The sequence below is a fragment of the Catharus ustulatus genome, chromosome 15 (assembly GCF_009819885.2).
Source record: "Catharus ustulatus isolate bCatUst1 chromosome 15, bCatUst1.pri.v2, whole genome shotgun sequence".
Taxonomy (NCBI): domain Eukaryota; kingdom Metazoa; phylum Chordata; class Aves; order Passeriformes; family Turdidae; genus Catharus; species Catharus ustulatus.
In genome coordinates this window covers 14,749,432-14,769,865 of record NC_046235.1, presented here as the reverse complement: position 1 = coordinate 14,769,865, position 20,434 = coordinate 14,749,432, and the positions used below count along the sequence as shown (strand labels likewise).

The 20,434-nt window shown below is 47.5% G+C and overlaps 2 protein-coding genes across 6 annotated transcripts in view; one reads left to right on the top strand and one right to left on the bottom strand.

Annotated features, from left to right (window-relative positions):
* Positions 1 to 20,434, bottom strand: part of CYFIP2 (cytoplasmic FMR1 interacting protein 2) — a 50,688-nt gene that overhangs the window by 9,210 nt on the left and 21,044 nt on the right. For 4 of the 5 annotated variants that reach the window (XM_033073537.1, XM_033073540.1, XM_033073538.1 and 1 more), the window contains exons 13-28: positions 20,052 to 20,177; positions 19,012 to 19,178; positions 18,594 to 18,741; positions 18,082 to 18,235; positions 17,319 to 17,475; positions 16,486 to 16,582; positions 15,863 to 15,939; positions 14,929 to 15,037; positions 14,511 to 14,630; positions 13,670 to 13,869; positions 13,128 to 13,215; positions 6,159 to 6,302; positions 5,258 to 5,348; positions 4,490 to 4,620; positions 1,342 to 1,414; positions 735 to 829 (exon numbers count right to left, since the gene is read on the bottom strand). In XM_033073537.1, the coding sequence (XP_032929428.1) occupies positions 735 to 829; positions 1,342 to 1,414; positions 4,490 to 4,620; positions 5,258 to 5,348; positions 6,159 to 6,302; positions 13,128 to 13,215; positions 13,670 to 13,869; positions 14,511 to 14,630; positions 14,929 to 15,037; positions 15,863 to 15,939; positions 16,486 to 16,582; positions 17,319 to 17,475; positions 18,082 to 18,235; positions 18,594 to 18,741; positions 19,012 to 19,178; positions 20,052 to 20,177 (1,977 nt within the window). The remainder of the gene's footprint in view (positions 1 to 734; positions 830 to 1,341; positions 1,415 to 4,489; positions 4,621 to 5,257; positions 5,349 to 6,158; positions 6,303 to 13,127; positions 13,216 to 13,669; positions 13,870 to 14,510; positions 14,631 to 14,928; positions 15,038 to 15,862; positions 15,940 to 16,485; positions 16,583 to 17,318; positions 17,476 to 18,081; positions 18,236 to 18,593; positions 18,742 to 19,011; positions 19,179 to 20,051; positions 20,178 to 20,434) is intronic. The other variant, XM_033073541.1, reaches the window with a different exon arrangement.
* On the top strand, positions 10,305 to 13,095 carry FNDC9 (fibronectin type III domain containing 9). Its single transcript, XM_033073542.2, has 2 exons — positions 10,305 to 10,600; positions 11,637 to 13,095. The coding sequence occupies exon 2, from the start codon at positions 11,644 to 11,646 to the stop codon at positions 12,304 to 12,306; it is 663 nt and encodes a 220-aa protein (XP_032929433.1). The 5' UTR covers positions 10,305 to 10,600; positions 11,637 to 11,643; the 3' UTR covers positions 12,307 to 13,095.

The following is a 20,434-nucleotide window of genomic DNA, read 5'->3' as shown; positions in this document are numbered from 1 at the left end:
GTACATTACAGGAAAAGGGTGTTGATTCATTTGATACTTTGAAAGATTTTTATCCCATCAACCCCAAGTAAATGGGCACTTGAAGTTTGATTATTACTATCAACAGAGCTCAATTTTTGCCCATTACACTGATCAGTCTGTGGAGATATTTTAATCAGTACTGAGTTTCTGCACAAGAGATCTTTCCCAAGCTGAGACCCACGTCAAGAAGATACTTAAATGGAGCAGTAATTCAAGCATGTGCTGAAGCTCTAAGCATGTGCTAGGAGGGAAACCATTCTCAGATGTATTCCTTGACAGGGATGAGCTTATATGGACCACATTGCAGTCCTAAAATGGGGTCTCCAAAAGTGATGGCAATTGATTGTTATGACAACCCTGCAAAGATTCTCCTCAAACCACTCCAGCAATTCCCCATCTTTTTAAAGTGGAGAAGAAGAGGATTTTGGAGTTGTTCTGATTAAGAACTGGCTTCTAGCACACTTGCCTTACAGCTCTCCTGACTGGAGGCACCAACACATCTCTGGACCCACTCACAAATTTCCCTTAAGAGTGTTTGCTCGGGCAAGGATTCAGATTTGCTCATCCAATTGATGTTTTGGGTGGAAAAATCAATCAATCAATCAATTAAAAAAAAACAAAAAAAAGAAAGGATCACTTTTCCCAAGGCCAAGCAGGCCACGTGGGGACTGCTACGAGTTTCCAAGAGCCATCCCTTCCAATGCAATCCTTACCTGCGGAGTGCCCAGCCTCTCTATTAGGGGAACCAGGTGGAGTGGGGCATACTTGGCTTCGAGACGCTTCATGCGCACCTCCAAGCGTTCTCCTTCTGTCAAGCGAGCAGCAAACAGTGAAATGAGAGGAGGAAGTGGAGACCCGCGACTTTCCGCAGAGTTTGCTCAGAGCTGCCCCCCAGCAACCTTCCAAGGAGACTGTGGGACCAGGGAGCCAAACCACAGCAATGAGGGGCCAGTGATGCAGAGAAGGGAGGGATGGGCGAGTGCAGTCTCAGCAGCAGCTGTATCACACATGTCCAAAGCGTGTCCCTGTCACCGAGCACTCCTGTTGAGATGGACATTTCATGCTGTCATTCTCCAGAGAGGCTGTGAAATGGCTTCCAAACCTCGAGGGAACCCCCAAACTGACTGAGGTTTCAGGTTGTAACTAGGCTACAGGAAATGCACCCCTGGCTTTTGTTGGCACCTGATGTTTGGCTGTATCCACTGATCTCTTTGGAGGGGGAAGCAGGGTCAGAGCTAATCCTCAGCAGAGATGGGAGAGAAAACAGCCTCTGGGCAGAGACCTCTGAGTCTGCCCACTGCTTCCCTCTCAGCTTCTTACCTTTGATGTAGACCCTGGGCAAAATATTTTGGAAGGGAGCAGCATGCAGCAAATCACAAACTTCTTCCTGGGACTGAGGCAGGAAGAAAGAAAGATAAAGTAAGTTAAAAAATACCTATGGGGGAGAGTGAATGGCTCAGGGGCCTGGGCAACACTACAACAGTTCACACCTACAGCACCTACTCAGATCCAACCCAGCTCAGTAGTGACTCCAGTGGTTTGAACCTAAATGATCTAAAAGTGGAAGTAACACTTCAGCTTCAGTCAGGAAGTTTTCCTAACTCAAATAAATTACTTCCTGCCTGTACAAGGCCAGACCTTTATACTGATTTTCTGTCCTATTTACTAGCCCTGAAAGTAAGAGGGGATAAAGAATATGGAAGTTTCCATTTCATCTTACCCTGAATGAATTCCTGCAGCCTGTTCTTTAAGAGAGTACCCAGGTAGAAATTACCCTTTGGCTCAGTTATTTTAGGAAGTGTGCATGAAAAACATACTGACATGTGGCTCTTCTGCAAATAGGTACATTATAACTGGCATGAGATTACTTGGTTGTTGGTGTGGTGTTCTCAGCCAGGGCTACCAGAATCCCAGTGGTGCAGGCACCAGGAAGAATAAAACAGAAGTCCAGAGAGGAATAACACCATGAGATGCCACCTGAGGGGATGCATGCCAATGCACTTGAGAAAAAAATAATCCCAAACACAGATGCACAAGGAGGAGAAACCTAGAAATAGGCAGGTGGAGACTGAGGAGCGATGGCCAACAGTACATTGTACACGAGTCTGCAATGGGCAACAGCAGCAGGAAACCAAAGCTGTTCAACACAGAGGCACCTGTCACACAAGGCATCAGCCTGCCCTACAGCAGCCCACTCCTAGGACATGCTCTCAGTCCTGAGCTCACTGGAGAGATGTAGACACACTGGAAGCAGATCATGACAGCGCAGCAGGAGGAACCTGGCCCGGATGGAATGACTGGGCTGGGGCTGGCTGGGATGCAGGGGTGGGCAGCACCCTTCCAGCCAGCAGGACAGTGGAGCATGGAGCTGCAGGAGGCTGCACTGGCGCATGGATGCTGGGATGAGAGCAAGTTTGTGGGAGTGCAGTTTGTGACACAGTGCTGGAGGGACAGGATCAGTCTGGGGCCCCTCCACGGGCACACAGGTGCTGATGCTAACGGAGTGGGCCTGTCACCTTGGTCATTTTGTTTGCAAAACACTGTTCATTCCTAGGTGAATGTTCTTCCACTGCTGTTTTCCTCTAATAAAGTGAGCATTTTCAGCCATTTGCAGCCTGCATTCACCTCGTATCTGTCCCAAAATTAGTTCATGACATTAACAGACCTCTTCCCCAAGGCCCATTAACTGAGAGCACAAACTCTGCTGAGAAATTTCATCCCAAGCAATCCCTCATTCCTCAAACTTAATCAGTAAAAAGGGGGTAAAATGCAGCAGACTGGACATCTGCATCAGAGCCATTTTTGCCAGCAAATAGCACCAGCCTTAGATCACTTAGACAGCTCTGAAGGTAATTGCAGTATAAAAGCAATTCCTCCTGCTGCACAAGAGCTCCATTAGAGGGAAAATCTTGTTCTGTGATGGCTCTGTGCATCTGACATCCTCCAGCAAGTGGGAACCAGTGCCCACTGCATGCAAAGTGGCTTTGTATTCTGAGCCTATTACTGTGAGGAAAAACAGGATCCAAGGAGAGGCTCTGTCTGCATAAAAAGTAGGCAGATGAGGACTTTGATGGGCAGCCTTCCTTAAAGGATCCCCAAATTCCCACCATCTTTATTTTCTGCTATTCTAAAATGCCAGTACACTGCTGATGTACAGTTCCTGGGACTGAAGGAACATTTCTGCATTGGAATGAAGGATTTCTAAAGAAATCACCATGTCCCTTGAGAGTCCCATTAAAGATATGACAGGAAAGGCAAATGTACATCCAGCAGAAAACCCAACACTGAGAACAGCAGAAAGCACTGACAAAGCCACAAAAGGAACAGAAGCTGCCAGAATAGAGTTGGCAGCTCTGGTCATGCTATAAAAGTTTATAAAAGCCAAGCTGCTGGGTGATACACACCTCTTGTTTTCTTCATCTTATTCAGCCACTGCTCAGTGAAGTATAGTGATACAGTATACCAAGAATTAAAAGTCTCTAGATCTGGAGTTAAAATGCAAAGGCAAAGGCAGAAATATCCACTTTGAGGACATACAGAGACTTCTAGTTTTCTCTGTGCTCTATGGCCAGATAAAACTTGGAATATTTGAATTTTCTTATGGCTTTGCCCTGAACAAAACTTCTGGTTTTGCTTGTAAATCCTGTCTTATGCTAGGGAAGTAATTTTAAAATATTTCTAGAAAAACTGAAACAACCCTGCCCAAACATTATGACACAGTATGCACATTTAATGTACAATTGTGTGGTTGAGCACTCCTCAGCTGGCTCTGGGCCAAATTATGAGATAAATTCATTGCCTGGTAAATTTGTTATGCGAAAAACTAGAAGCTAAGAAAATGAGTGGCACTCAGCCACAGCCTTTGCCCCACACTAGTAAGGGCATCACATGAGCTGAAAGACTTGTGCTGGTGTAAAACTCCTGTGCAGGGGGCAATACCAAGCTGTTACTCCAGCCAGATTATCAGTGAAGATGTCACAGGACATGTATCATCATCAGATTTCCTTCCTGTTGGAGTGCTTTATCCATTTCACCACTACAATCAATCAGGTTGTTTCCATTGCACTGGCACCCCAAAAGAGCAGAGGGATCAAATCTACTTCTCACTGTACAAATATGCATATAAAAAAGTATTGATCCCTGCCCCAGAGAGCTTACAATCTAGAAATTAACTCCAGTTGGTTTTGTTTCTAAGCAGGACAAACAAGGGGCAGCTTTGGGTCCAAGAATGAAATCTGGATCTTCCAGTATTCAGATTCAGCCATCCCAGAGGTCTGACCAGTGCCAAGGCACACCATCCCCAAGGGCATGCCCAAAGACTCCAGTAACACAGCCCCAGAGGGACCCTGACACCAGGAGAGGCTGGAAGGGAACATTTCCCAAACTCTTCTGCTGGAGAACCCACTTGCACTTCTACTCTTGAGCTGGAAATTTCGGGTACGATGTTGGTGTGGGGGTTTTGCCTTACCAAAGCCTGCTCGATAAGGAGGCAGAAGAGAATGGCATTGCCCACTTCTCTGAGGCTCTGGAACACATCAGTCTTCAGCTCTGCATACTCAATGATGTCCTTCAGCTGATGGTGGAAAAACTCCAGGATTCCTTAAAAGAGAAGGAAGGATGGTCAGAAAGAGATTGGAATCACTTCCCAGTAATTTGGATAAAAAGATGTTCAGTGTCTGGTGCTCCCTTCATCACAAATTTCAGCTGCTAAATGGAAACACAGAGACTGGCATTGGGAAGAACTAAAATGCAGTGTCTTATCCTGCTTTCACTAAGCCTTGGGAAATAGGGATTAAGTCATATAAACTCCCTGGATTTCTTCATCAGAGGAGGAAAGAGTTCCAGACTGTGATAGATAACTTGGTGCTGGCTCATGTACAGCAGCCACAGCTTCTGACTGCAGCCATGCTGCAAAAAATCTCTTCACCAGCTATGTAGAGCATTTAACAAATACCAGAGAACTCACAAAAGCTTACAGAATACTGAAAAGACGAGAGAGGCTACAAGAAAACATTCCCTTATCAGCCATCTATGTGTTGAAAAGGAGATTTCCTGCAGGAGATTTCCTGGAAATGTTTCCTATGCATGTTGTAGTGTCAACAGCAGAGCAGCTGAAAGTGTCCCAGCAAACTGCACTGGCAGGGGAGGTGCCCAGCCTGGATTAATCATGAGTGTGAGTAAATGTGCAGCACCACGTGGCTGAGCTCCTGCTCAAGGATCCATGTGCAGCACCCACCTGGAGAGCCATATTCATGCCTTGGCAAGCGGCAGATCTTGGGCATTACTTCAATCAGAGTCTTCACATACTGCAGGATGGTGCCTTGGAGCTGTTGGACACAAAGGGAGGTTAAACTGGAATGCCAGGTGTCCTGGCACAGGTTTTGAAAGAGGCTGGTTGTGCATGGGTCCACATCTGACAGCACAGGATGAAACTTCAGCTGGAGCTCAAGAAGAACTTGCTTAATTTGGATTTCACTCAAGCATGAAATTCAGCCCAAGTGTATGGAGTCAGAGTGCTTTTACAGCTTCCTCCCAAAGAATAAATCCCAGCTGCATGGATTTTCAACTTCAAAATACAGCTTGCTGTGTTTGCATTGTTTGCAGCTGAAATCCAAAACAAGGCTCAGTCTTAGATGCAGCTGGCTTGTGCTTCTAACCCAAAAAGCATTTCACCAGAGCTGCCAAAGGGCTCCCTCCCTAGCAGAGGAAATGCTCCTTCCACCTGAGGAATGATCACTGGATACTCAAGAGTTTAATAAAGAATTTACATTCATGTAGAGCAGGCTTCTGCAGATCTGATGTTTTGGACACACATGGATTAGAGCAGAGCACACTGCTTAGTTTAAAGCCCTTGCTGTCATTTGGAGTTACACACCTGCACCCTGTGGATACATTATATGAGATAATGCACTAAATTCCATTTAGTCAACCATAAAATCTTTGTGCTGGATGCTGTCTGATCCTGCTGGAATCACTCCAGCATCCCACAGGAGTAGCTGGGATTCCTCAGCAGAGAAAACCAGCCCCTGGCTGCAGGGTGGATCAGGACACACGGAGGTGCCCGATGCCAACACCCCGATCCCAAAGCCCACCCTAGCCAGGCTTTGGGGCTTCTCCAGCACCAGGCTCACAATTACCAGGCTCTTGACGATCTTCAGCAGCTCCTCCATGACCACAGCAATGCCCTGGTAGCCCAGGAGCCGGCAGATGGTTTTGAAGTGAGGTGGCCCCACGAAGTTGCGGTAGGAGCTGTAGATGTGGCTGTAGGCGATGTTCAGGGGCTGGGAAACAGTGACAGTCAGACAGTTAGACAATGCCATCGACCACACCTGTAATTCTCTTAGCACAGGATGATGTTCCAGCACTACAAATCATTTTTAAGGAGAAGAAATAATGATACCAATGACCAATGGCCATTCCAGGCTCTGCTTCTTGCAGGAGAAGAGATTGCTTTTCCTCCCATGTGCTCAGATATACTCAAACCTCAACACTGTCCTGTCACAAGGTTTTATTATCCTCCTATGTAGCAACACCACTTTCATTTCCAAGGTAATTTACTCTCCCATACACTCCCACTCAAATATTTAAGTTCAGTGGCCCTTTGCCTCTACAAAATCAAATTGCTCTCTACTAAAATGAAAAGCTTTATATACATTTAAGCAGATTTTTTCCCCCTATGAGCACTTGCTTTAAATGAGGCTTATTAAGAAAAGCAGGAACTGAAGCAACTGAGTTTAAGGGCAGATGGAAAAGACACAGAAAAAATCCTTTTTGCATCCTGCAAAGCTTTCCATCAGTCTCTACTTAACAGACCTCCCAGGAGTCTGTGACAAGGTTAAAAATCTGACACTGGTCTAGGGAGAATGGTGCCCAGGACATTACCCCCAAAAATTCTTAACAGCAGAGAACAGAAAGTGATTTCCAAGAATGTACTCTATCAGTGTCATCTTGGAAACGTGGAAATTGCTGCAACGTTTCATCACTGAAACATTTACAGGATCCATTTGGTGTGAGGCAAAGAGAAGTAGGGGGAATTAATTCCCTTGTGTGTTCTGCAGAGAAAAAGTACTGAGAATCAGATTAGCTGAGACACCACATGCTCAGAGAGGGCTCTGCAATGGAAGTGTTGGCATCAGGACTCAGCCCAGCAGAGGGGCTGCACTCCCCCCATGACATCTCCAGCCTCAGAGAACAGCAAAAAAACCATCCTGGAACAGATCCTGGCATGTAGTGCCCCTTCCAGCACAACAGAGTGAACCTAGGCTCATGCTTACCTAAAGGTAAAGCAAAGATAAGGAAACAAATCAGACTGGATGCCAAATGCCTCCCTGTGGATATTGCAGACTCCACAGGGATCCCCTTTCCTGCCAGTACTGGAGCCAAGGGAGCAGTGGGAGGAAGGCACTGGGGAGGTTTGGGTGAAAGGGAGCAAGGGCTGGAGTAGCAGAACAAGGGAAAATGTTGTCTTTGCTCCACCACTGCTGCTATAACCCCAGCTGGAGGCTCCCTTCAACCTCCACTCCTGACTCACTCCACAAGATTTACTTTTAACACTTATCTGAGCTGCTAATGGCTTACAAAGTCATTTGCTAAAAATTGGAAAAGTATTTTCTTTTGCTCTCAGCTAGAGAATTTCACCAATGTACCGACCACGCTTTCACAGACCTGTCAGTGAAATTTTAATCAATTAATTATCCCTCATTTTGTCACAGCCCTACAGATCTAGTCCAGCAGGTTGTTACCTGCTCTAATTCCTAAGTGCTCTTTGAACCAGCAGAAATAAGGCACAGCCAGACAGTCTCCTATTTTTCCATGAAATGTAATTTCACCTCTTGTTCCTGGTAGGTGCAAATAGCCCTGAAACACTATTAAGTGCAGAAAGACCACCTTGGAAGCTCATTCACAATAAGCAAGAACTTTCTCTCCCATCAAAACTTAAAAAAAAATAAAAAAGGCCCTGAGTATGTGTCAGAGTTAAGAATTATTTAGGCAGATAGAAGCCTACTGTCAAAGCTCCTTGGATACCAGCTCTTAAGAGAATTGAGCACCCTGCTCAGGCTTCTGTGTGCATCCTCAGATATCCAAGTCTTTAAAAATCTGGTAGAGACAGACCCAAAGCCACTGGTTATACACCCTGATACATTTAAAAACTTCAATGTGTTTTTCTGGAAAGTGTTTCTGTTTAAACACCAGGCAATGCCCAACCTGGATCATTTGCCAACTGGCCAGTATGAGCATCCCAGAGGGAAGTCAGTGCCCCAGGGCTCCAGCCCAGCCACACTCCCACAGCTTTTGCTGCTGTAACTTTTGCAAGGCACTGTCCCAGCCCCAGGTGTCCCCAGGAAGTGAGTGCTGCAGGGTGATCCAAGCTGCCCACAGAAGGCTCCTTGCACCTTCCTTCCACACCTCCCTGCAGGCTCCTTTACCCTGTTATTTCCCCAGGCTTAGCACACTGGGGCTCATCCCAGCTTGGGGGAATAAAACAATCCTTATTTCAGTGGGCTCATGAATCCACATTCATTTCTGGAGGCCTCTTTGCTATTTCATAGCCAGGGGATTTCTGTCTGTGCATGTGCCTTGCTCCCCTGAGATGGGCACCAGCACTGGTACCAGTTGTGCTGCACTGGTCAGGTTTTTCCCACAGCAGGGCTGTACAGATATCTGAATCTACAGATACAGATGCTGCACAGCCCCCACCTCACTCCTCAGTGGGATAAAGGGGCTGGAGAGCAGCTCCCAGCCAGCCTCTCCCTTGAGTGGGGGTCTCAGCAATTAGCCTGATTGGGAGAAGACACATTTTGGGATGTGCACTGGCTGCAGATGAGCAGGATGATTCACACCTGCCTGTCTGCAGGATGAGGTGGGCTCATGGAGCTCTCTGCAGAGCCACACAGTGCACTAACAGCAGGCTTGTGTCTAATAATAATGCTCTGCCAGCAATTAAAAAAATAACTCCATTTAAGGGTGAGATGCACAGCTTGGGGTAAAGACTGTAGGATGTAAAAAATGACACCAGTGGGTATTTTAAGACAAAGCAGCTGAAGGCACAAGCTGGCTGCACAGAACAGCACAGCACAGCTCACTCCCCCACACTGGGTGGCTGCTTCTGACCCCTCAGAGAACCAAAGCAAAAGCCTGACCCTGACACTTCCTGGGAGCAGCAGCTGCTGCAGACACTGGGCAGGTTTGCCCCATCCTTGGTTTGGGGTCAAATGGGCAGGTTTTGGGGATGGGAGGGTGGGATTTACAGCATGGGCAGAGCTCCCAGTGTCCTACAGAGCCCACCTTGCACCCAAGTGTCAGGGACAGCCATCTGTAATTGTGAGAATGTGGGCAAGGTCCCAGCACTGCTTTAGGAGCTCAGGAGGTTGCCAGCGATGCTCTGGAGAAGCTTTAGCAACAAATGAAGCAAATCAAGCCCCAGTTATATCCCCATTTCTTTGACCTTGTTGTTGGCCATCACTCAGACCTGTCTGAGCTCACCTGAGAGAAGTCAGGGAGAGTTTTATCTGATAAAATTAAACAGAGAGAGAGATATTAGATAGTACTGACTGTTACAGAATTCCCTTGGAAAAATGAAGAGCTAATGAAAGAGCAATATCCTCTGAGACAAAAAAAGAACTTGCACACAGCCCAAGACAAGCCAGGGCTCCCAGCCAACCTAATTTCAGTGCAACAGCTGAGAGTGTCTTAGAAAGTGGAATGAGTAACTCCAAATTCAGCATCAACACTTCTGGGAAAGTTCCTCTCAAGCACATTTTGGCTTTAGAGAGGAGCAAGTCACTTGTTCAGAGCCTCTCCCTGCCCATCTGTGCCCTCCTGGCCACAGGCTGGAGCTGATCCCCTGAACACCACAGGCACTGCCCTTGCCTCTCCCTCCTGCCCTCTCACCAGACTGACAGGGGACATCCCCAAGTTGTCTCTAAGTCAGAGGCATTCAAAGAAGAGTGGTCTTAATCCCATGTAGTTCAACAGGAGGTCAAAGTCTTTGAAAACCTATTTCCTACTTCCATCAGAGTTTAGAAAATATTACAAGGCTACTGGAAATTGCAGCACCATCAGGGATCAAAAGGTACTGCTTATGGCTGTAACTTAAACCAGTGGTGTAAGTGTGCAAAAAATAACAGAATTAAAGACAAAGTCTCTGAGTCAATGTGTACCACAGGCCAGGATCCCAGATTTCACACCATGTGCCAACGTGTCTGTAACCCCAGACCCTGCTGGGGCTCAGTGATGCTCTTGCTGAGGGACTGTGGATACAGGAAAAAAAAACAAAACCAAATAAGCCAGCAAAAAAACCCCACCTGGCTTGTTTTTTCCTGCCTTGGAGACACATACTTCTCCCAGGCAGAAGCTTTCAAGGATAACATTCCCAAATCACTGGAAGATGCCTGCCCATCCTTTCCTATTGGTTGCCATGGTGAGAGATGACGGAGCCAGGCAGGGTATAAAGGAGGGAGTGCTTGGGGAAGGGATTTAGCAGAGCAGGAGGGAGGTGAGTGCTGGCAAGGCACTGCCTGAGGCCACTCTGTCACCAGAGCCACGCCACGGGGCCACCAAGGACCTGACCTGGCTGGAGGTAAGTGCTGGCTCTGGGAGGGCTCAGCATGGGCACCTGCAGCCTCAGGTAAGGACAGACAAGCATCATTAGGATGAGATTATTCTTGAGTGAACTAAAGGAAAGTTAGTAATTGTTAGAGAGAAAGGAGGAAGGAAAGAATAAACCAGCTCAGCTGAACAGAGGTGCTGCTCTGAGCACTGGCAGGCTGGGACAGAACCCTGCAGCGAGGCTCAGAGAGCACTTTGGGGATCTAAAGGAGTGATGGGCTCCAGTGATTCGTGGCTGTTGCTGAACAGCCACAGAGCTCAGAGAGTATTAGAAAACTACTGGGCATTGCACCATCAGGGATCATAATCTACTACTCACTGGCTCTGGCTCAAATCAGTTTAAATGTTTAAATTTGTTAGGCCAGCAGTGCCTTTTTTCTGTCTTTGTTCTTATTATTCATATATTTGTGTTTCCCTAAAGGCACTGCTTTTGTATTTCACCAATCTACAGATTTCACATTTAAGATCCTGATATTGCAGTGTGAGATACTGCAGGAAAAGAAAGAGTTTATACTTTATTAAGCAAAGAAGGCACAGAAAATGCAGCAACAACTTAAAACAGTGAATTAACCATTATGGAGATTCTAAATGGCATTGAGGCATAAAATCAAAATATCTGTTGACTGGCAGCTTCATGAGGCAAGCTGTAGCTAGTTTAATGATCACTTCATGTTAATCACACTTGCAGTATCCTTTTTATTTGTGGGAAACAAAAAGCTAAAAAAGCTTCCGATACAGACAAGCAGTCAGAGAGATTTTTTAAAAAATACAGCTGGAACAAAAAGTGTACCCTGTGCTCCAACTGCACGTTTTGGTTATGAAGCAGAGTGATATAGTGGTCTGGGAAACAGCAGGATTTGTCTTCTGTAATTATAGTATGTAATTTAAGTGAGCCAGGACAGTCTTGAGTCCAATCTAAGGGAGAGGAAAAGTGGAAAGACTTCACTGCTGTCCTTTGAGCCTTGGCACGGATCAGAACTGAGCCTCTCCCTGCATCTTGGTTCCAGGGGCACGATGAACATCGAGGTGCACAACATCACTTACACCAGTGCCACGGTGTCCTGGGCCATGAGCAGCCCCTGCCCAGAGAACTACTACCACGTCATGTACCGCCCCAACTGGAACAGCGTCTTCGCCGGGTACCTGCGGCAGAACTTCCACCGCGAGGAGCGCGTCCCGCACCCGCTCAGCTCCCTGGTGCTGCACCGCCTCACCCCTTCCACCATCTACGTCCTCTGCATCACCTGCAAGAACTCCTACCCCTCCAGCAACCACTGCACCACCTTCCACACGCTGGACAAAATCCCCCTGGTTTTTGGCGGCTCCAAGCACGAGCCCACCACGTCCATGTGGATGGTGAGCAGCCTCCTGCTCCTCTGCTTCCTCGCCCTGCTGGCCTACGGCTGCCTGCAGTTCTGGTCTGCAAGGTGCCGCTGGGCTGCCAGGCTGAAACACCCCGACAGCAGCCCTGAAGAAGTGGTGGAAGGAAGCAGCTCACCAGAGGAGCCACTGAGTGATGGACTGAGAGAGGAGCTCCCGGAGGTGCCCATGACCACTGTGCTGATGAGGAGCTCCAGTTCCATGAAGGAGAGCCCATATAACTCCCCTCACTGCTTTTTTTCCTACAAAAACAGTGATGATAAAAGGGCCATCTTGCCACAGCATGGCCTTCAATGAAAGCAAAAGAAAAGAAAATCATGCTTAGAGGTTTGGTTTGTCCTGCTCTTTCCCAGCTCTTGCCAAGAGGACTGTCTGTGTGTCCATGGCAGCTGTCCGTCCCAGGGGAGAACATGAGGCATAGACATTGCTCACAGGGAGAAAGACTTTTGTCAAGCAACAAAAATACTCTCATTTGCTGAGGATTTTTAAAAGAGAAACCAAGTCAGCTCTCTGGGAACAGCCCAGCTTGGCAGACTGTAGTGTCATTGGCTCATGTGCATCAGTGCTGTAAGTTCACTTTAGAGTCATCAATTAATTTGTACAAGAAATAAACTCCACTCAAGTAGTTTCACACTTGAGTGCTCCTCCACTAGCATCACACCCCAAGCCCCTTGTATAAACAGCCTATATAAACAGTCATTGCAGCCTGAGAAAAATGCTTTTTGTCAGTATTAAATAGTGCACATGCAAGCATTTTAGTGATTCCCATTTTGAACAGAAAATGGGATTCCTAAAGTGGTACCTTCCTTGGGAGGCTTCAGAGCACTAACATGCTCACTTCCCTGAGTGTTTAGATGGATGTGACTCAGTCTCAGTGCCAACACCAAGCAAGAGCAGTGCTGACATCCCTAAAACGGGCATTTTATGGAGAAGAATATGGAAAAGCAACAGCACACTGAATCTGCTTCTTGCATGGCTGTTTGGCTGCACACAGCAATGTGACCCTGCTCATTTACACCCACTGCTCTGTTAATGAACTAGTCCTTGCATTTCTTTCTCTTCTTAAATAAATATTTCCAACATCCACCCCTGCTGGCTGTTGTGGCTCATTTACTGACCTTGGACCCGTAGAGGTAATAGGGCTGGACGTTGGCTGGCTTGTCCCGCTGGGGCTCCTGTGTGAAGGGGATTGCTGTCCTCACAAACCTGAGCATCAGAGATGGGGAGGGAAGTGGTCAGAGCCTGGTTAACTGAGCACACGCAGGGCTGGGATGACCTGCAGTTGCAGGCTAGTTAGAATTCATCACCTCAGCCACATCAGAATGCAAAATCCTGCCACAATCTGTTGGTAGTGTAAAGCCCACCAAAGGAGAGATTTCTTCTCATTTTTGGCAGGCAAGAAAACAATATCTGAGCAGCTCTCCTGCTGAGTAAACCAACCGTGAGCCACTTCAATCACTGTCTAACTGCTGCTTGAATTGGTTAGTAACATTTTCAAGACCAAATGAATACGGTGGGTTTCAACTTCATTTTAAGAGTAACTGCTGCACATCCCACAGGGAGCACAAACCTCACCACAATGCATGTCAATTTTATGCAGCAGGTTTGACATTCTGGAAACAAAAGCAGGGTCTCAGGTGGCCTTGCTGCCCCTGCTCACCTGTTGGTGGACCCGTTGTAGCAGTAGTTGGGCAGGAAATCGAAGTTGAGCTCCCAGAAGACGTGGAGGGTGATGCGCCCATAGGGCGCGGACACGTTGTGGTTGGCCTCGCGGAACATGGCATCGAAGCTGTCCAGGGTCATGTGCTTGCACAGCAGCCTGTGAGTCAGACGGTTGATTTCCAAGAGCCACTCCAGCTCCTGCAGCACATAAAGCAGCAGAAAATGTAATGTATTACAACAGAAGCAGCTGATTTAATTGCCAGGGGAATGGTTTTTTATCCACACGCATGCAGAACTAAAGGTATCAATTTAACTCAGCGGCCAAGGCCACTTGCACTTCCACTCAAGGGGGTCCTGGTCCAGTATCTTGTGAACCTGCAGGAAGCAGAATTGATTTGTTCCCCACTGAGCACTGGCTGGCTTTCACCTCAGAATCCTCAGAAGGTGGAAACTGGTAATTTTACACTACTTGACTCTGATGCTCCTGTAACGTATCAAGACAGCAAATCTTGTACACACATGAACAATGTCACAGCCACCTTCATCCAACTGGGAATTAAAGCCAAGATTTCCTTCTCCCAGTTTACAGGAACTCTCTTACATGAGCTCTGCAAAGTCTAACTGCTGACTGTCACCTTCTGATTTACACAGATACTTAATGGTCTGATAATAATGCAATTAAAGCTGCACAAACACAAACAGTAAAGACTCAGCAGCGTAAAGGAAGATACATGACTGGTTGAATGCTACTGCAGGGGAACTCAGAAGACAGTTGACTGTGTATCCACAGCAGTGTATGAGTCTCCCTGCTCATCCTCAGAGTCAATAGGAGTTCTTACCACGATGGATGTCAGGTCCTCGCTCTCGAAGCGGCTGATGGCCTGGTCTAACGATTTGTACATGGCTGCGGAGATGCGCTGGGTAATGAGCCTGTTCAGGTCGATTGACCTGCCCAGCAACTGGCAGAAGAAGAGATTTGCATGTTATATACCGATAGGGAAAAGGTATTTCATTTTTAAGTCAAGACATGAATTAAAACCCAACCTCCAAGTCTGCTTAAATGTGAAAGTGATGGTGCAAATGCCCTGGTTGAGTGCACATTACTTAAGAAGGAACGAGGGAAATGTGAAGCATAACTCATTTTTGTGATACAAGCAGATTCAACCCTTCACAGCCCATCAACCAGGATGCCCTCCACCACCAAAAGGACAACAGACCAGGAGTGATGAGTCCTGGAGTGTGCTGCTTGCACTGTACCTGGACGTGCCTCTGCTTGAGCAGCGTTTCGTAGCGGTTGGACGGCGGGTATGGAATGATCACCCCGTAATTCTTGCACTCAGCCCGGAAACGTTTGTCCAGTAAAACACTGAAAAAGGGAAGCAGTGTCAGGAAAACAGAAATGTACACTATCAGCTTCTCTGTGTGTCCTTCCAGAGTTGTTTTTGCCCTTCTATTAATCTTGGCTCTGAATGCCAAGAAATCTCTGCACACTAAATCACAGAGCAGTGGTTGTTAACTGGGGACTGCCCTGCTTTTCTTTTGTGGCTAAAACATTCAAAAAGATTAAAAATGTGCTGAAAGATATCAGTGCCAGGTACTGGGTGGTTCCCCTGGTGTGGTCCCTCCTTGAACATTTGGTTGGTGATGGTGATTGTCCTTCTCTAAGGCCAAATGCGACCTAGAGACAGAACCTGCAGTCACATGGAAGACCTGGGTCACCACTGGGGCCATGAGAAGAAGACTCTCACTAGATTTCATTGGTAAGGAGGATATGTCACAAAGGTTTGATCTCCCCAAAGGGAGAACAAGTCCTGCTGCTTTACTAGGGTGAGTACAAGTGCATATTCCTGATTTGTAGAGATGGGAGGCTTCCAGTCCTCTGCCCGGTGCATAAACAGAAGTCAAGCAAGGACATGCCTGTAACAAGCTCAGTTTGCTTTTCTGCTGCTCTCACAAACTGCACTCCTACAGCTACTTCGGATGCCAATTATTATTTTTTCAGTTTTAACTGTGTCTCCTTAATTAATTTTCCCCATCTACACCAGTCTGATGTGGACAGCCAGCTCTGGGGGACAGGGATGATCTATGTTTTGTCTTTTTCAGTGGCTGCTGCCTGAGGGAAACCTTTTGGTTAACAGCAATTTGGATGCAGTGATATCATCAGTCACCATCAGCAGTCAGGTTCTCCTACCTGCCAGCCATTGCTTTGTAATAGGCAAAGATCTGATCTGCCAGCTTGTACACAAATTGATCAAAGCACAAATTCACCTGGGGGAGAAAAAACAAGACTTGGTGAGGGTGTCACCAGCACAGAACAGCTCCTTCCTACGCACGCAGGATCAATACAACCCAACACAGATCTCTCATTTAACACAAACGTATTAAAGGTCACACTATCCAAAAACCACACTGCAGCTCTCACAATGCTGAAGGGAAGCATAAAATTGCAGTTACATTTCTCTCTTCATAGTTTCTGCATGCTCTTACAGGTCCTGGTCCCCCACCCTCATTCATCCTTCCCTCTCAGGGAATTTCTCATTTTCCTCTGATGTCTCAAACCCTCTGCTCATCAGATTCTGCCATGTCCCCAGTGTTTGACAGCTTTTGACTTCCATGGTTCCCTACAGGAACAGCTGAGCTGAGGCCCTTAATCAGGAGAGTCTCTACAGTCTCTGGAAATGCTGATCTTTTTGAGAACTTCCCTGTCTGATGTGATATTTCTTTCATGAGAAAGTGCCCAGAAAACTGCTGGGTCAAACAGGGCAGTGTGACCCCAGTGAGCTTTTTCTGTACATAAAGATGAAGAGAACTTACTTCAGCTTCAATTTCATCATACAAGAACTGCTTCTTGAACTTGGTCAAAGCATAGTATGCACTGTCATTGTAGAGGTCCAGGGGGTACAGCACATACCTGAGGGCAAGAACACAGATCACATCTAAAATTAACTTTGGAGATTATCAGCATGAACTGCAGCCATGTCGTGCCCTGCTTGATGCAAAAAAAAAAAAAAAAAAAGCTTTTCTCTGACTTCATACCTATCACTGCCTCTCCCTGCAGCCCCTCAAATAGTCCCTCTTTATCCCTGGGTTCTGCAGGAAGCAGCTACAACTGACCTGGAAGTGAGCTAATTATGAGCTGTTCAATCATCACTGCTTCTTCTCTGCTCTAAAAAGCTTTCACCCTGCCCCCACTCCAGACAGTGCTCTGACAATGCCCATACAACAGAAAACCAAGTTTTCCTAACAAGGAAGACATTATGAAGATGACTACACTTGCAGAACAGCAATTCCTCTCATCATTTATCCCACATATAAAAAAACATTGATGTGGCTTATCCTGGGCCCACCCCTTTGGTGACACATCTGTCTCAGTGCTGTGTGCAGGTGACAGTGCCACCATGTCCTGCCCACATCCCAACAGTTGCCAGCTGCTGTTTATGACACACACAGAAGTGCCAGTGCCAGGAAGTCGCCCCTGTGTCTGCTAGGGAGGTGTTCACACAGCACATTCATGTGACAGCAGACCGAGGAACATCTGTTTACCTCCCACATCTAAAAGACTGCTCATCACCAGCCTCCCCTTCTTCCTGAACCAAATCCCAAACCCCAGCACGTGCACGGTCCCAACGGAGCCCATCAGCTCTTACTCCATCATGGAGGGTTCTTTGGTTTCCAAAATGTGGTCAGTGAGGATCCAGGGCATGGACATCTCGATGGGGAACTGGATGCGGCGGCCCATGGTCAGCTCCAGGAAGAACTCCCTGAACCAGAGCTGGGACAGGTCACAGCACTGCTGCAGAGCTTCTGCAATGCACAGAGGATCCCTGTTAGCCCACATTACATCCCTGGGGGTGGCAGTGAGGGCATGACTCCCTAAACCAGAGCTGGGACAGATCACAGCACTGCTGCAGAGCTTCTGCAATGCACAGAGGATCCCTGTTAGCCCACGTTACACCCCTGGGGGTGGCAGTGAGGGCATGACTCAGGAGGCAGCTGCTGCAGCCTTGCTTTTGGGTATGGAATGTTTTTCTAGGATGTCTCTGGTTTTAAACCCCCAGACGATGCAAGAAGAAAGAAGGGATCACTCCTTTTGCTCTAGAGGGCCAGGGAGAACACTCAAATGGTTCAGAGTTATTCTGGAAGATTAACTGTGACCAGTGACTCAGCTTGTCTGGGACAGGAGGGAAGTCCAGTCCTAGAAAATAAACTACCACCTGCAGCTATTTGCTCTTGCTGCAGCCCTGTTCACACAATTACTACCACACAGAAGCATTCCTGAGGCAGACAGAAGTAGTACATTTGGGAAAAATCAAGGAAAATCCAGAGGTCAATGAGGAGCAAAGCTGATCTACTTTTGCCTTTCTGAGCATGCAAGGGCTGGGTTCAAGCCTCCCCCTGCCATGATCTCACCACTGATGTTGAGGAGGTGGGTGAAGAAGAAGGACTGCTTGTGGAACTCCTCAATGGCCAAGACTATTGGCCCATCCAAGCTGCTCCTCAGAGTCTTCTTGGAGCCACTCTTGTCTGCTATGAGGGACTCCAGCATGGTTCGCACCATGTAAAGCTGTGAAAAAAGGTGACAGGTAGTTACCACCCTCCAGACACCACCACACACAGCCTGGCTGTTCTGGGAACAAGAAAGGAACACTGCCCCAAGGTGGTGACCACCCTCTGCACATGTAAGCCTTCAGAATTAGAGATAAGTAACTCCTAAGGGAAGAGGCTTTGGGAATTATACAACAAATTAGGCACCAAAGCAATATTTAACACACAACAGCAAGAAGAGTTTGTGGAACAGAGCATGGAAACAGCTGCTAATCCACAGGGTGGGAGCTCCTACATGGCTCCAAGACCAAGAGTGGGAGATCCTACATGGCTCCAAGACCATTAATTCCCCACACAGGACACAGACACTCACATACCTGTGTGCTTGATGGTCCTACTGCTCGTCGTGGGACTTTAATATCAAATCCACCCTTGGGATCCTTCTCCCCCCTCAGGCAGGGATCATTGGGAGGCTCCCGACCTCCCTCCCAGTCACAGATCGTTTTCCGAATTGCCTGGAGGACACTGGAAGGGGGAGAGGGAAAGCAGTGCTTAAGCTTGGTTTTACTTCAAGATGAAAACACCTATGGCTGTGCACACATGGGAGCAAAGGTGGGATCATGCACAGCTGGTATTGGTGGGATGAAGGCCAAAAGTCACCTCTGGAGGAGCTGTTGGCCAAGGACTGCTGGCTGTTTGTATACTGGAGCACACAGGGCCATGTGCTTGTATTACCAAGTGTAACACTAATAAATAAACAGATGTGTTTTGCACTGCATTCAGGGGCACACTGACCTGATCAGAACATTCTTTTTCTTCCTGACAGCCTGTCGGAGAGGCTCCCTCAGGGTGACCTGGGCGAAGTCCTGCAGGGCTGCGTAGATGGTGTTGCGGATGGCCTGGTTGAACACGCTCTCCATCCTCCCCATCAGCACCTGCAGCCCTTTGATCATGGCAATCACCTGAAGGAAAAGTTAAACTCAGATGTATTTGCTGTTTTTCCATTGTGTGAAGAGGGGATAAATCCAGCACTGAGAGAATTCAGGATGAATTAATTCTACTGAAAGTAATCAGGTGATCAGACAGCTAATTTTTGGGTGTTGGCTGCTTTACAGGTCACAAGAAGATGAGGAAAGCATTTACACCATCAGTTTCTTGCAAATGGCTCCTGTCCCTTGTTTCTACTCCTGATCTCTTGGTATCTTTAATATCCCCCAATCCCAGGAAACTGCACATGCTCCAGGGGTGTGTGCAGCTTGCACAGAGCTGCATCTGCCCAGGGCACAGCCCTCCCTGCCCAACAGCACAGTGGAGCAAGCCATAAGGCAACATCCAAACCACCCTGGGCTGTGTAAGGCAGCAGGAAGGTGAGCCTGGCTCACAGGACTGCCCACACTGTTCACAGCCAGCTAGGCTGGGAGTTGCTGTGTCCTGGGGACTGGCTGAGCATCTCTTGTGTTTGCACAGCTCCTGAACGCACTGCTGCTCTTGCTCCAGATCACACTGCCCTGCAAGCCCCTGCTCTGGGCTTGTGTGGCAACATTTTGGAAGTAGGAGGCCACAGGGGTGACTTCTGTGAGAAGCTGCTGGAAGCAGCTCCCAGGTCCCACAGAGCCAACGTCAGCTGGCTCCAGGACAGACCCAGCGCTGGCCAGGGGCAATTTAAAGGCCAGATAAAGGGATGTGGGAACCCTTAATCCCTTAACATGGGTCACAAAGATGAGGAACTGGCAGAGTATGGTGAGAACACCCTTCCATTCTCTTTCCCTGGCCTGAGGAACACGGACAGAAAACCAGGCTGGACTGGCTCTGAGCCCTGTGCAGGTGGCACCTACTTCCACAAAGGCAAACTTCTCCTCACTGGTGTAGTTGTACCGGGTGGCTCTCTCATACTCCTCAGCTGTTCCTGGGCAGTCCTTGTTACAGAACTTATCTGTGGGATGAACCAGCTTCCAAGAGTACTAGAAGATGGAAAGAGACCATGTCAGAAGATAGGCTAAAAAGAATGAATTAGGCCATATGCCAAAGAAACATTCCCTAGACATCACTGCAGTTTGACATTCTTGGCTTTATTATCACCTAGGGAATTGGTCTGCCAGTCACACCAGGCCTTTGACATCCATGGACTTGTGTTGAGATGTGATCAGAACTTTGCAAATTAAGAATTTCCATCAGCATTTGAATTACAGTTTTAGTTGCTCCCGACCCAGACTCATCC